Source organism: Borostomias antarcticus (assembly GCF_949987555.1).
Source record: "Borostomias antarcticus genome assembly, chromosome: 15".
Lineage (NCBI taxonomy): Eukaryota > Metazoa > Chordata > Actinopteri > Stomiiformes > Stomiidae > Borostomias > Borostomias antarcticus.
This window is the reverse complement of record NC_140248.1, coordinates 19,016,857-19,031,856: the sequence shown is the minus strand read 5'-3', so window position 1 is coordinate 19,031,856 and position 15,000 is coordinate 19,016,857. Positions and strand designations below refer to the sequence as shown.

The 15,000-nt window shown below is 51.5% G+C and overlaps 1 protein-coding gene across 3 annotated transcripts in view; it reads left to right on the top strand.

Moving 5' to 3' along the window:
• The window catches only part of LOC311318724 (RNA-binding protein Musashi homolog 2), a 199,639-nt gene that overhangs the window by 35,113 nt on the left and 149,526 nt on the right, over positions 1–15,000 (top strand). For all 3 annotated transcript variants that reach the window (XM_084450146.1, XM_084450145.1, XM_084450144.1), the window contains exon 6: positions 2,235–2,327. In XM_084450146.1, coding sequence (XP_084306272.1) covers positions 2,235–2,327 — 93 coding nt within the window. The remainder of the gene's footprint in view (positions 1–2,234; positions 2,328–15,000) is intronic.

Genomic DNA, 15,000 nt, shown 5'->3' with positions numbered 1-15,000 from the left:
GGGGTGGGGGGCGCATCCCCCTGCCCGGTGGAGGGTGAGTCAAGGGGAAGTGAGGTCACCGGTAGTCGTCCTCTCTGGATTGGCTGGCTGTGTGGGGCTCTGGACGCTGACAGAGAGCCCCACGGGTGACCAGAGCTCCCCAGCGAGACTGACCCGTCTCCATGTACACTTGCTTTGGTCCCGGAGCCTGTAAGAACATGGAGGCTCTGGTTCGCAAATAGCTCCTTTTGGATCGGAGAGACGTACATTCGTGAGCTCGCATGGCACACGGACGCACACGCGCGCATACACACAAGCGCGCTAACACACACACACAAGCACGCTAACACACACACACACACACCGTCCTCTGTCTCTCTCACTCAGCAGAAACAGCGAACACGGTGCAGCCATTTCCCCGGGGAGGGGGGGAGACGAGGGAGGCCTGTTGTGTGTTGTCACCATGGAGAGAGAAATAAGGAATGTAATTGCGTTGTTCCAGGGCCTCGAGAAATCCCATCAGCCTCTGGGCAGCCCTGTCAGAAAGTATAGAGACGACGCTAAAAACTTAACTGGCTACAGACAGGCTGTGTGGGGGGTGAGGGGGGAGGGGGGGCTTTTGGGTTGGGGGGCAGATGGCGGGGTGGGGGTTTGGACGGCTGGGTTGGGGGGGCGGCAGGGAGAGGACAGTGAGATTATCCGTCACGGGGGGGTGGGGGGGGGGGGATGTAGGAAGGCCAGAGCAGAGGGCTGAACGCCGGCCTGTGTTTCTATCACCCAGATCGGTGGTGATAACGCTGAGCTGATGCTGATAAATAACTGCCGCTTTTACCGCTGGCCGCCGTGGCGATGTGGTCATCGGGCGGAGATGCCACGCGGAGATAACCCTGGGGGGGGGCAGAGTGATGGAGGAGGGGGCTGGGGGTGAGGGAGGAGGAGAGAGGAGGAGGAGGGAGGAGGAGGAGGGAGGAGGAGGGAGGAGGAGGAGGGAAATAGGAGGGGGAGGAGGAGTAGGAGGGGAAGGAGGAGATAGGAGGAGGAGGAGGAGTAGAGGAGGAGGAGTAGGGGAGGAGGAGGGAGATTAGGAGGAGGAGGGAGGTGGAAGAAGAGGAGGAGGGTGAGGGAGGAGGAGTGAGGAGGAGTAGGAGGATGGAGGGAGAGATGAGAGGAGGGAGGAGGTGAGGGAGGGGAAGGAGAGGAGGGGGAGGAGGAAGGAGAGGGGAAGAGGATGACAGGGAGTCAGGAGGGAGGAGGAGGAGGGCCAGGCCACCCCGGGCCAGGTCAACACAGGCTGCTGCCACATTTGCATGGCGACCAGGAGTCACCCGAGTCCGATGACTTCCCATGCAAATGACCCAGAAACGGAAAAATCACCGTCCAGCTGCGATGGCGTGTGTGTGCGTGCGTGTGTGTGTGGGTGCGTGTGTGTGTACGTGGGCACTGTATGGGTGTCTGTGTTTGGGTCTCCACCACCTGTGAAAGAATTATTTCTCCTGTACATGCCAGTAGTTAGTGGTTAAGTACTATGTGTGTGTGTGTGTTGAGGGGGGTCGTGTGTGTGCTGTCCTCGTGTTTCTAGTGTCATTTCGACTCTCCTCCTGAAATCAAAATGCGTTGCACACACTCCGCCGCAGATGCACTTAGCCTAGCAATGGCGCCGTCTTTATCGGCACGAGGAACAATCTTTAATATTTCCGCCTCTTCGGAATTAATCGAGGCTTTAATGCACTGCAGAGTAGTCTTGAAAGATAATAAACGATGTCTCTGTTTTCGTCTTAAGCCTGAGTGTTTCGGGGCGAACGCGAAGAGGAGAAAAACACGACATAAAAGCCTGGTGTTTATTTTCATCGCGCTCCTCTCTGCTTTCCCGTTTTTTTTTTTTTTTACGGGGAAATCATTTTGATTAGAGACAAAATTAGGGGGGCGGGGGGTTCTGTCAAAGTGCCATGTCAAACCTTGAGGTTTTCCACGCCGCCTCAATTCACCTCCTTTTGTGACCCGGGTGAGGAGGTGCTGCTCCTGTAGCCGTGAACATGACTCTCCTTCATAGTCGACCTCGCCATGAGGATAGAGGCTGCTTCGTTCTCCCTCCCTCCCTCCCTCCCTCTCTCTCTCTTTCATGTCTTATCTAGTGGCCGGCCCACTGCTGATCTTATGTTTTGGACTCACATTAAAGCGAGTTGCGGATGCGTTTGAAGCCCGTTCACAGATCTCTTCCTCACTCTCTCTCTTTCTCTCTCTTTCTCTCTTTCCAGATGGTCACAAGAACAAAGAAGATATTTGTGGGCGGACTGTCGGCCAACACGGTAGTGGAGGACGTCAAGCAGTACTTCGAACAGTTCGGGAAGGTAAGAGTCCTGGCGACACGTCTTCTCGTTATGGTTTGACGGCTACGAGGGGGAAAGCAGGGAGAGGACGAGGAACATGGCGGTGTTCTGGACTTGGGGGACGCTCTTAAGCGATAGCTAGCCTCTCCCGCGGAGGAGACGAAGCGGACGCGCACGCACGCCGCTGGAGAGGGCCCGGCGTGTCGCCCCTCGCCGCTGGGACACCTCTGTGGCGTCCCCGACTCGCGGCACGCCGCCTCAAGGTCACTTCCAGCTCGCGCTCGCCTCACAGCGTCAGCTCTTGACCTTGAAGCCTGACATTGAGCAGATAATATACACAGGCTCACTACGTGCTGGCTAGTTATACTGGCGGCTTTACTCTGGTAAAACCTATTGAATCAGTCTCCTTCTCTCCGTTCATTTTAAACCTTTCCGCCAAAAACATTCCATCAATTGTTGCAATTTGTCATACCCTGGGAAACGGTTTCAATCTGGCCACACACTTGACTTTAGTTTCACAGTAATCATGGTCAGTTGTTCAGCCAAATATGGGAGTGGAGGTCTCAGCTCTGACTTCAACGTGATTCCATTTCCAAATTCATACATGAATGACTCATAAGCAGAGAAAGTTGACAAGGAGCCGAGGCTTATCAGTGAGTAAATATTCAGCAGGATGCCGTAATCATTGGAAAACCGAGAAAAGGGCTCAAAACAAATTCTTACTTGATTGAATGACTTGATTGACTTGATTATACAACTTTTTTTTTACCTCCTTAAGGAACACTTGTGAGGAGACAAACAAATCAGTCTGATTGAGAGAGAGCATGTGTGTGTGTGTGTGTGTCTGTGTGTGTGCACATTACCTGCATATTTATGCCCAAGTGTGTGTGTGTGTGATAGAGGTAGAGTGGTTAGATGTTGCGTCTTCGTGGACCAGGTAGAGTGGTTAGATGTTGCGTCTTCGTGGACCAGGTAGAGTGGTTAGATGTTGCGTCTTTCGTGGACCAGGTAGAGTGGTTAGATGTTGTGTCTTTCGTGGACCAGGTAGAGTGGTTAGATGTTGTGTCTTCGTGGACCAGGTAGAGTGGTTAGATGTTGCGTCTTCGTGGACCAGGTAGAGTGGTTAGATGTTGTGTCTTCGTGGACCAGGTAGAGTGGTTAGGTGTTGCGTCTTCGTGGACCAGGTAGAGTGGTTAGATGTTGCGTCTTCATGGACCAGGTAGAGTGGTTAGATGTTGCGTCTTCGTGGACCAGGTAGAGTGGTTAGATGTTGCGTCTTCGTGGACCAGATAGAGTGGTTAGATGTTGTGTCTTCGTGGACCAGGTAGAGTAGTTAGATGTTGTGTCTTCGTGGACCAGGTAGAGTGGTTAGATGTTGTGTCTTCGTGGACCAGGTAGAGTGGTTAGATGTTGTGTCTTCGTGGACCAGGTAGAGTGGTTAGATGTTGCGTCTTCGTGGACCAGGTAGAGTGGTTAGATGTTGTGTCTTCGTGGACCAGGTAGAGTGGTTAGATGTTGCGTCTTCGTGGACCAGGTAGAGTGGTTAGATGTTGCGTCTTCGTGGACCAGGTAGAGTGGTTAGATGTTGCGTCTTCATGGACCAGGTAGAGTGGTTAGGTGTTGCGTCTTCGTGGACCAGGTAGAGTGGTTAGATGTTGTGTCTTCGTGGACCAGGTAGAGTGGTTAGATGTTGCGTCTTCGTGGACCAGGTAGAGTGGTTAGATGTTGCGTCTTCGTGGACCAGGTAGAGTGGTTAGGTGTTGTGTCTTCGTGGACCAGGTAGAGTGGTTAGATGTTGCGTCTTCATGGACCAGGTAGAGTGGTTAGATGTTGTGTCTTTGTGGACCAGGTAGAGTGGTTAGATGTTTCGTCTTCGTGGACCAGGTAGAGTGGTTAGATGTTGTGTCTTTGTGGACCAGGTAGAGTGGTTAGATGTTGTGTCTTCGTGGACCAGGTAGAGTGGTTAGGTGTTGTGTCTTTCGTGGACCAGGTAGAGTGGTTAGATGTTGCGTCTTCGTGGACCAGGTAGAGTGGTTAGATGTTGTGTCTTCATGGACCAGGTAGAGTGGTTAGGTGTTGCGTCTTCGTGGACCAGGTAGAGTGGTTAGATGTTGTGTCTTCATGGACCAGGTAGAGTGGTTAGGTGTTGCGTCTTCGTGGACCAGGTAGAGTGGTTAGATGTTGCGTCTTCGTGGACCAGGTAGAGTGGTTAGATGTTGCGTCTTTGTGGACCAGGTAGAGTGGTTAGATGTTGCGTCTTCATGGACCAGGTAGAGTGGTTAGATGTTGTGTCTTCGTGGACCAGGTAGAGTGGTTAGATGTTGTGTCTTCGTGGACCAGGTAGAGTGGTTAGATGTTGCGTCTTTGTGGACCAGGTAGAGTGGTTAGATGTTGCGTCTTCATGGACCAGGTAGAGTGGTTAGATGTTGTGTCTTCATGGACCAGGTAGAGTGGTTACAGTAGGTGTCATGTCTCCACCAGGCTGGGTGTGTGGACCAGGAAGAGACGCGTCTGTGTGTCTCTCTCTGCGTCTCTGTGTGTGTGTGTGTGTGTGTGTGTGTGTGTTTGTGGTCTGTCCAAGGCAATGTGCATAGATGTGTTCTATGTGATGCCTGTATGTCTCTGTGTGTGTGTGTGTGTGCGAGGGGATCTGTCTGGGTGTGTGTGCGCGCACACTATATTAGGTGGTGTGTGTGTGTGTGTGTTCTAAGCCAGGTGACTTAGGCCAATTAGCAGGATGTGGGCTGTAGAGGTGGCGGTTGTTGGAGGGTTGAGGAGAGGAAACAGGTGGTGTGGTCACAGAGGGGGTCACAGGTTCTCTCTGTTCTCTCCTTCTGTCTCTCTCTCTCTCTCTCCGTGTGTGCCGGTAGGGAGACCCAGAGGCCCCCCCCCCCCCCCCCCCCGCCTGTTGCCATTAAGACAGAGCAGGACGCGCCAAACCCAACGGCACGGCTTAGTGCTCCGAGACGTTGATCGACTTTCAAAAGTTCTTTCGCAATCCGAGGCTGAGAGAGTTCTCTAACTCCGATGTAAGAGACAACAATAAGAGACTGCTCCTCAAGTACAGACAATCAGACCACAGTATCAACCCCCCCCCCCCCCCCCCCCCCCACCTACGGCCCCCGCCACACCCACTCCCCTCACACCCATTCCCACCCCCACTGGCTCCACCCATGTTCCAAGTTTTTCATTCCACCCAAGAATCACAATGCGTCACTTGACACATACTGTCGTTTGTTGGAAAATTATGTTTAAAAAAAACTATTAAAAAAGAAAAGGGAATACAAGGTGTACAATAATTTGTCTAGAGCAGAAAGGGAGGCATTAGTAGACCTGAGTAAGGATAACAAGGTTGGGGGGGGTTGATTGTTGTGCAAAATGCTGTTGATTCTGTGTCTGAAATCCAGAGACAGCTCAGTGACACTACTTTCTATGAGAAATTACCTTCAGACACCACTCAGAGATTAAAGGCCCAAGCACACTATATAAATAAAGTTTACTTACTTACTACACTCATTACATTACATTACATTACATTACAGTCATTTAGCAGACGCTTTTATCCAAAGCGACTAACAATAATTGCATTTAACGTAGGAAGAGCCAATGTACTACTACTTGCCAGAACTCACAAGTGCATCTTCTTTCTAAAACAAACAAGTGACTAAGAGCATAATCTAGTGCTGAAGCAAAGTGCAAGAATCACAATCTAAAGTACAGTGCAATATAATATAATAAGTGCTTAGGTGGGAGGATTGTTGTAGTACTTCTTGAAGAGATGAGTTTTGAGCCTGCGACGAAAGATGGGCAGCGACTCTGCTGTCCTGACATCAGTGGGCAGTTCATTCCACCACTGCGGGGCCAGGACAGAGAAGAGCCGTGACCGTGTCGATCGACCGCAGGAGCCTCGGAGTGACGGGGCAACCAGTCGCCCTGAGGTAGCAGAGCGTAGTGGTCGGGAGGGGATGTAGGGTTTGACCATGGCCTGGAGGTAGGAGGGGGCTGTTCCTTTCATTGCCCTGTAGGTTAGCGCCAGAGTTTTAAACTGGATGCGAGCCGCTACAGGGAGCCAGTGTAGGGAACGGAGAAGGGAAGTTGTGTGGGAGAACTTGGGGTGGTTGAACACCAGGCGAGCAGCAGCTTTCTGGACAAGTTCCAGAGGTTTAATGGCTGACGCCGGTGCCCCCGCGAGGAGGGAGTTGCAGTAGTCCAGGCGGGCACTCCAAGCTTATGTGCCACTTAGACAACGCTGAGTTTGATAAGAGTGTTGTTTACTTTTTGAAGGTTGAACATCCGATCACTCCATATATATATATATATATATATATATATATATATATATATATATATATATATATATATATATATATATATATATTCTATGCCTAAAATCCACAAGGGTTTAGAAAGCCCAGTCACAGGTAGGCATTGTGAGTGGAATAGGCAGCCTCACAGAGAACATCTCAGCCTTTGTGGATTATTTTATCAAGCCAGAGGTCACTACCCTCCCTTTCTACATTAAGGACTCTAGTGATTTGATTAATTCACTGAAAGCTTTTGATTATGTCACAGACAACTTGCTACTGGCTGGCTACCTTCCACGTTCAGTCGTTGTACACAAACATTCCAATAGGGGGCGGTACAGAGGCAATGCAGCACTTTTTAAGCCAGCGCCTGACCACATCTAAACCCAGCACTGGGTGCATACTGGACTTGGCTGACATTGTTTTAAGCAACAAGTATTTTCGCTTCCAGGATGACTTTTACATCTAAGGGGACGGCAATGGGCAGCAAAAAAATGGCGCCCAATTACGCATGCTTGTACATGGGTTACTTTGAGAACAGGTTCATTTTGAATACTGAAAACCCCTTCTTTTCTAAGATCAAACTGCAAAAGCGTTTCATTGATGACATTTTTGTGATTATGGACAGTACTGAAGATGAACTGACTGAATTCCACCAGTATTTGAACTCATGTAATGAACATCTCCGCTTCACAGTGGAATATGACAAGGAGCGCATTAGCTTTCTAGATGTCCTAGTTTGCAAACGAGACAGCAGACGTCAGACTGATCTCTTCCGAACGCCCGCTGACAGAAACACCATGTTAAGAGGAGAGAGTTTTCACCCACGACCGCTGGTAAAGGGCCTTAAAGGATAAGGACACTGAATTTCATGTTTAGCCCTATTCCTGGCTTCCCTGGCATGTATCTGACTAGTACAGGTTAAAATATGTCTGTTTTGTGCAGTACAGAATTCTGTGTCAATATCGTCAGAGCCCGCGTTTCGAAAAACTCTAAAAAGTAAATTCAGTGTCCTTATCCTATCTGGTTCCATCGCATGCAGAGAGTCTGCAGTGAGGATAGTTCTTATGCTACGCAAGCGACACAAGAAGAATGTCTCCAGCCCAACAAGAACAAGCAAACCAATAATAACTCTCCCATGTGTTGCGTCAAATACTCTCCATTAGGTTCTCAGTTCCGTAATGTCATCAACAAACACTGGCACATTTCAGTATATCTCATGCGTTGTCCTTGTGGCCTAGCGTATAGAGGGAAAACGTCTAGAGCTCTACGCCAAAGAACTAGCGAGGACCGGAGCAACATCCCCACAGGTATTGAGCGCAATCCCGTGACTGCTCACTTCAAGGCAGCCGGTGTTCTGAAAAGTTGGCCTACCTTCTCAGGATGACCTACCACCCATTATATTATGTTTAATTCATGGGTAGAGCATCCTGTCAGGTAGGACATGTTGATAGACATTTTGACGTTTCCTACCTCACAGAATGCGCTACCCATGAATTATGTACAATAATGGGTCGAAGGACATTCTGATAGACGATTCCTCTCTGGCAGGATGAGCTACCCATGGTTTAAACACAATATAATGTCTATCAGAATGCCCTGATAGAATGATGTGCTTATAGCGCATCCTGTCAGAGAGGAAATGTCGCTGACTGGTAGCTCCTCTAATGAATAAGAGATCATGACATAACGCTCAAACCCCACCGGGGCATGAAAAGACCCTAAACACAGTCAACGGCCTAATTAGCTGGAATGGATTATGCTTAGTCATTGGTTTATTGTAATCGGCTTTGAGCGCGTCTCAAAACAAAGTGACCTTATTTGGATAAGCTAAAACAACTCCTCCTGACCGCTCTTCCCCTGCACTCTTCACTTTCATGTTGGCGGGGGTGGGGGGGCGGGTTGTTGGGTGTGGGTTCTCTGACCGGGGTTGGGTTTCAGCGGGCCTAGCGGTTGTTGTTTCCAAGCCAGTGGGTCGCCACAATCGGCCCTTTATGCCTCCTCCAGCCCAGTTCCCATGTCTCTCTGAGAGGGAGCCAACTGCTGTAGGAGGAGGAGGAGGAGGAGGAGGAGGAGCGGGAGGAAGAGTAGGTCTCTGGGCTGGTTGTGGGGGGCTTCAGGCCGTAGCGGGGTGTAGTGGGTGTAGCTACTGGGGCTGTGGACCCACCATCCAGGCTGAGACCGAGGTAGGGTTCTCCGGTTCCGAGGCTGTCGACCCCCGAAGCGTACTCCGCTTTGCCTGCCCGGTCCGGCTCAGCCCTGGGGGGCGCCGCTCCGCTGCCCGGTTCTGCCCCGGAGCTGGAGCCGGTTAGTGATCACGCCACCTGTCGGAGGAACCTACCTCTCTAATTGGACAGGGAGTAGCACTCTGAAGGGAAAAGATGTGTGTGTGTGTGTGTGTGTGTGTGTGTGTGTGTGTGTGTGTGTGAGGTGGCAGTGAACAGCCCTCTGGTGTACTATTTCAGGACTGGCATCTCACACACACTTGAATGAATGAATGAATGTTTATTCCTCTTTATTCCCAAAGAGGAAGCAGACGAGAGAGGGAAATTATAGGCAAATGAAAAAAGGATGCCTTGGTTAGTGACAGGAAATTCGTCGCGGTCTTTCGGCGATCTAGTATCAGGCCTGCCATTTTGTGTGCGTTGGGAGTTTGTAAAATGCATGACTGTCGGTAATAAGCTGCATCCCGGACTCCGTAATAGTTCATTTGGCCTAGCGGCCGATCTGCGCTCACACCTAATCACAGCATCGGGGTTTTGCGGACGTACACAGTGGTGATCCATTACTGAATGGCCCAGCTTCCTGGCCTGGTTCTCACACATGCACTCACACGCATATCAACCAGCAAATATAGAAGCGCTGGAAGAAGAAGCCTCTGTTTACATGCAAAATTTCTACATGAGTATAACGAGAAATGATCGACTTTTATGTATTTTACACAAATACGATAAAATGATTTCGTTTGGGGTCCGGGCCGTGCGAGGGTTTCGCGTTCCTGTATTTTTGTGGTTTTCCACTCCTCCCCTGCGGCTTGCTGCGGCTTGCCCCAGTGCGTACGGCCCCTCCCCCTCCGCTTAACGCCTGCAAGGCGTATCTCCTTACCGGGGAACCGGGTGACCGGGTCGGAGTCTGGTCCCGCGACCCCTACAGTACCCCAGGACGCTTTCATCTCGCCGCACTCGCTCGTGGTTAGGGGGCGGGAGCAGGGGGGCGGGGGGGCGGTGAAAATGAACTGGCTGACGGGCTGCGAGGGAAGGCGCCCAGTTAGACAAATGATTTAATATGCCCTCTGACCTCCGCCTGCCCACAGCCCGCTGGCTGGGGTTTGGACGCGCGCGCGGGAGGACTGGCCTCGCCTGTGGTTCTCTGCAGATTCGCTTGTGTTTTTGTAAAAAATAATAATATATATATATATATATATATATATATATATAATTTTTTTTTTTTTTTGCCGTACGGCGCAAGGCCGTTAAGCGCTAAAGAGGGTTTAAATGTTCACGCCGTCTGGCGCTCACGTCAAACGGATACACCACGACCCACTGTACAGATGGTGGCTGAAGCCGCTCTGCAGTGTGGCCTGCTGTCTGAGCGTTGCATCATGGGAGATTGACCCGTGTGTGTGTGTGTGTGTGTGTGTGCGCGCGTGTGTGTGTGTGCGGGCTGTCCCCTTGACGTCCCTCCCTGAGATGGCTCTCCAGGATAAGCTGGGATTGGCTTGATTGCGTTACCAGTGACTCATTGGGTCATTGGCTGATGGAACTCTGAGGCCTCAGTCTTGCTGCTTAAAGCACGATCTGTTTAAAGGAGATTGACCGTGATTGGATGGATTTTCCCGCACCTGCTCACTGGGGTAAATCTGGTACAGGGGAGCAGGCGGCAATCTCCCCCAGCGCTACGGAGACAGAAGAGAGGAAATGGATGTGAGATGGGGGTTTGTGTTGGGGGGGGGATGGGGGGCATTCAGACAGACGGCACTTTGGGCACGTCATCAGATGAGCTGTCAGCCGTCTTCTGCCACTCAGCCCAAAACGACCCGGCAAACTCCAATCTGCCGGCGGCGTCTCCCGGGCGGCGGAACACGTCCGCGCTGATCATCAGTCCCGGGCGGAGGCCTATTCCAGCAGATATATGGGATATTCCAACCATGAATGCAGTGCATTAACCTGTAAGCACGGGGCCCCTGGGCCGCTAATAACCTTCCACTCTGGGGCCACTTGTGGTCCTTAAACGAGGGGAGGCGGTCGGCAGAGGAAATTAATACGTCCCGAGAAGGGCTCTTTTGCCGCAGCGGAGGGCGTGCGAGAGTGTGCGCTCTCTCTCTCTCTCCTGGCGGAGCGTGCGCGTGTTCGGGGGGGGGGGGGGGGGGGCTGCCGGTGACAGGTGATATTTTGAGAGCGCGCGTCGAGTGACAGCCGCCTCCGCCGCCGCCGAGGGGAAGCCAAATGAGAAACAAAATTACGGTGTCATACCTGACAGGCTTCCCGAGGAGAAGCGAAACCTCGCCTCCTCCGATTCGCCGCCGCCGCCACTATTGTGCGCGGGGGTCGACTCGCCCGACGCCTACTCCTTTCTCCGCCCCGCTCTCCCTCCCTGACGGAGGGGGGGGGGGGGCATTAGGACCCCGTCTACTACACGCTCTGCGGGGGTGGAAACGGGGAGTCAAAAGCGCCGCGTGGCGCCGTACTCCCACGCGCCTGAGCTCCGATGGGGGGAGGGGGGCTTCTACCGGCCTGTGGTGTTTCTCTTTCAAGAGCGTCTCCCATATCTTCCCTTCGCCTCATTGTCGTGGCGAGGCGTGCGGCATTATCGCCACGCCCACTTCCCGGTCGCTGACTGCAGGCTTAAGCTGCGGTGTCAGAGGGAGGCTCCTGAGGGTACGCTGACTAAGCGACGCCCCGTTGCCGCAGCAGTCTCCCCTGGTCACCCCCCACCCCCGCCACGTGTCCAGGTAGGCGGACCCGTAGACGGCGTCTCTCTCCAGGGAGAACGGCGTCCTGGGCAGCGGCGGCGCCGGCCGGTGATGGCGCCGTGGTTGTTGTTCTCTCTGCTGGGAAGGTACAGAGTGTTCCCGCCTTAACTGGGGTTTGATGCAAAGGTCTTAATGAAGCCCCTGGGGTATTACACATCTAACATGCTGACTGACCTTACACCAGAGACAAATGCTAGCACCGGGGTGTGTGTGTGTGTGTGTGTGTTTGTGTGTGTGTGTGTTTGTGTGTGCAGGTGTGAACTATAAGTGCACGTTGTGTATGTGTGTGTGTTTGTGTGTTTGTGTGTGTGTGTGCAGGTGTGAACTGTAAGTGCACATTGTGTGTGTGTGTGTGTGTGTGTGTTCCAGCCACCACAGCTGCGTCTCTGGAGGTCACGTGGAAGTGTGTCGGGGGAATGAGGCCAGTCTTTTTGAGCAGAGACCGTATCAACAACATCTACTGAGCAGAAGGGCGCCGGGTTCACCCCTCATCTGCTGGGCTTACATAATGGTGTTGGCCCAGGGGTCCTGGACAAACTCTGGAATTTCAAATGATAGTGGTCAAAACAATTTACTCTGAATAGTACCATTGTAGAAAACCTTGGATCTCCCCCAAAAAGGTTTCAGGATATTGGAAGGAACGTTGAAATGTGTATGTTTTTCAACATAATCACAAAGGTGACCTATTTTGAATACATGGCGCTGGTCCCGAGAGCGTGAGACATTCGGAGGTGATAAAATAATAGTCCCAAGTTTTCAGATTATGAAGAAGAAAAAAAAACACCCAAATATTTCACCCAGCTGTGTTGATATGAATACCTAAATCCACCTTGATCTGTTCCGTTAGTAAGGTTTGGATGGTACGTGTCTCAGGGCTGTTCCTGTCCCTCTAGCTTCAGTGAATGGGAATGTAACGCCTAGCTTTTCAGGAAGAGGAGGCAGTCACCATCGGTGATCCTTTATGAACTTTAAGAGCACCTCAGGTCAGCGTTGGGAAGAAAAAAAAACTGCCGGTGTAACATTAGTCATTGCAGAGAGGAATTTGAAAGGAAAGGAGTTGAAAGAGCAGAATAATAAGCCTGCTAGCATTGTTCCTTAGATATTCTGAGTACCCGTCTATTCATCCGCGACCCTGCCTGACTCTCTCTCTGTAGCTGACACAACCACAGGGCCATGAGAGAGTGTTTGAAGTCACACCTGCAGATTCCACACATTCCCGACTGCTGGCAGCGGGGCATTGTGGGAAGAGACAGGAGAGGGAGGTGTGCGAAATACCGGAGCAATTGTGTCTTGGCTGTTCAAGGGAACTCGTTTAATTCAGTTCAAGTTCATTTTTTTGACAGTGGTGAGGCTTCCCTGCGGAGAGGGCCGCAACTACATCCTCCTGGACAGGAGCCATGCAGAGGAAAGGTGAGGAGGAGAGAGAGGAGGAGGAGGAGGAGGAGGAGGAGGAGGAGGAGGAGGAGGAGGAGGAGGACGAGGGAGTTGAGATGACAGAGTGCTTCCTCCACTACCCTTTCGCTGTGTGTAGCAGCAGATCACTTTTAATCAGCTGTGGTTTCTTGAGTTATGGCCTTTTGTGGGATATCCTGTAGCTCTGGAGAGAATGGTGCGTGTGTGTGTGTGTGTGTGTGAAAATGTTTTTTCTGGTCCCGTTTGTGTGTGTGTGTCCGTGTCTGTGTGTGTGTGTGTAAACATTTGCATGCATGTGTGTGTGTCTGTGTGTGTGTGTGTGTGTGTGTGCCTGTGTGTGTGTGTGTGTAAACATTTGCATGCATGTGTGTGTGTCTGTGTCCATGCGTGGGTGCATGCGGGAGTATACTTTATGATAAAAAAACAAAACGCAATCGGGTGAGTGAGGGGAGAGCCGTAGACATAGAGGCGGAGCCTACAGATGGAGACAGACGGAAACACGCCCCCCACCGGCTCCCAGCAGGGGGGCGCTGAATGAACCTGGAGAACTCGGGGCCCAGCGTGGGGCCCCCAGGTCTCATACACACGTTATTTTATATTCAACGGAGGGTGAGCGTGGCCCTGGCCCGCTCGTTGGTTACACCTCCTCCTGCGACGGGGGGGGGGGGCAGGAGGAGGAGGGCTGTCTGAGGGCTATCTCCGGTAAGAGCGCGGGGCTCGCAGCACACAGGGTGCATTTGTGTGTGTGTGTGTGTGTTTGTGTGTGTTTCTGTGTGTGTGTGCGCGTGTGTGTGTGTGTTCGTGTCAGAGAGAGACAGGGAGGAGCCGACATGGCAGACAAGTGTCTCAGTTAGACCCAGCAGCACAGCTACAGGACACTACCTCCGTCCTCTCCCCTGATAGTGTTCAGTAGCAGCACAGCTACAGGACACTACCTGCGTCCTTTGCCGTGCTAGTGTTCAGTAGAAGCACAGCTACAGGCTACTACCACCGTCCTCTCCCCTGATAGTGTTCAGTAGCAGCACAGCTACAGGACACTACCTGCGTCCTCTGCCGTGCTAGTGTTCAGTAGAAGCACAGCTACAGGCTACTACCACCGTCCTCTCCCCTGATAGTGTTCAGTAGCAGCACAGCTACAGGCTACTACCTGCGTCCTCTCCCCTGATAGTGTTCAGTAGTACAGGAAATACACTTCTTATCCGCTCTTCTGTTTCTGTTATTTTTCCAAACAGAGTGGGCCCGTCTTGGGTGACCTTCTAATAATTGGAAGTGTTCAATTTATTTACAAATGGTCTGTGAAATCCCCCTAAGCTGAGTAATCCTGCCTGCTTGGCGTTTCTCTGGCAACCTGAGGGCTGATTAGTCATTATCATCATACCGCCATCTCTGTGAAAATGAGATCGCCTGTGTTCATGTGGAAGGGCTATTTGGATTAGCAGACTAATACTGGGTGAACTAACCGTCATATGGGAAGACTGTGTGTGTGTGTGTGTGTGTGTGTGTGTGTGTGTGTGTTTGTCTTCCCACTCACCAACATTAGCGGAAGATCCGCGCGTTTTGCTGCTCATGATGTTGAATTAGAGCACCAGTTTGTGTGCGTAAGGAGACAAACAGCAGTGGATAAAGTGTTTACAGCAGCTGAAACGACGCGTTTCTTGTTTGCTGATCTTAACGCCGGCTTATCTCCGCGCCCTGCGCCGTTCCGACCTGTTTCTGGCCTTATCGTGAGATCCGCCCACGGCGCGCTCTCCATGACGCTGCAAAAAAAAGCACCCTAATATGAAACTATTAATCAATCCCAGCATCCAGCTGAAGTACGTCCAACCCTCGCAATGAGCCAGCGAAAAGCCCGTCGTTAGGGCGGGGATACAGTCAAATTGTGCCACTGTTGTATCTCGACACTGTCACAAGACTGATTGTGGATTTGATTGAATGACAAGTAGCTGTGTTATTAAATAATCAACAACAACACTGGTGAGAGAGCTGAGCTGAGCACCTGAAGGAG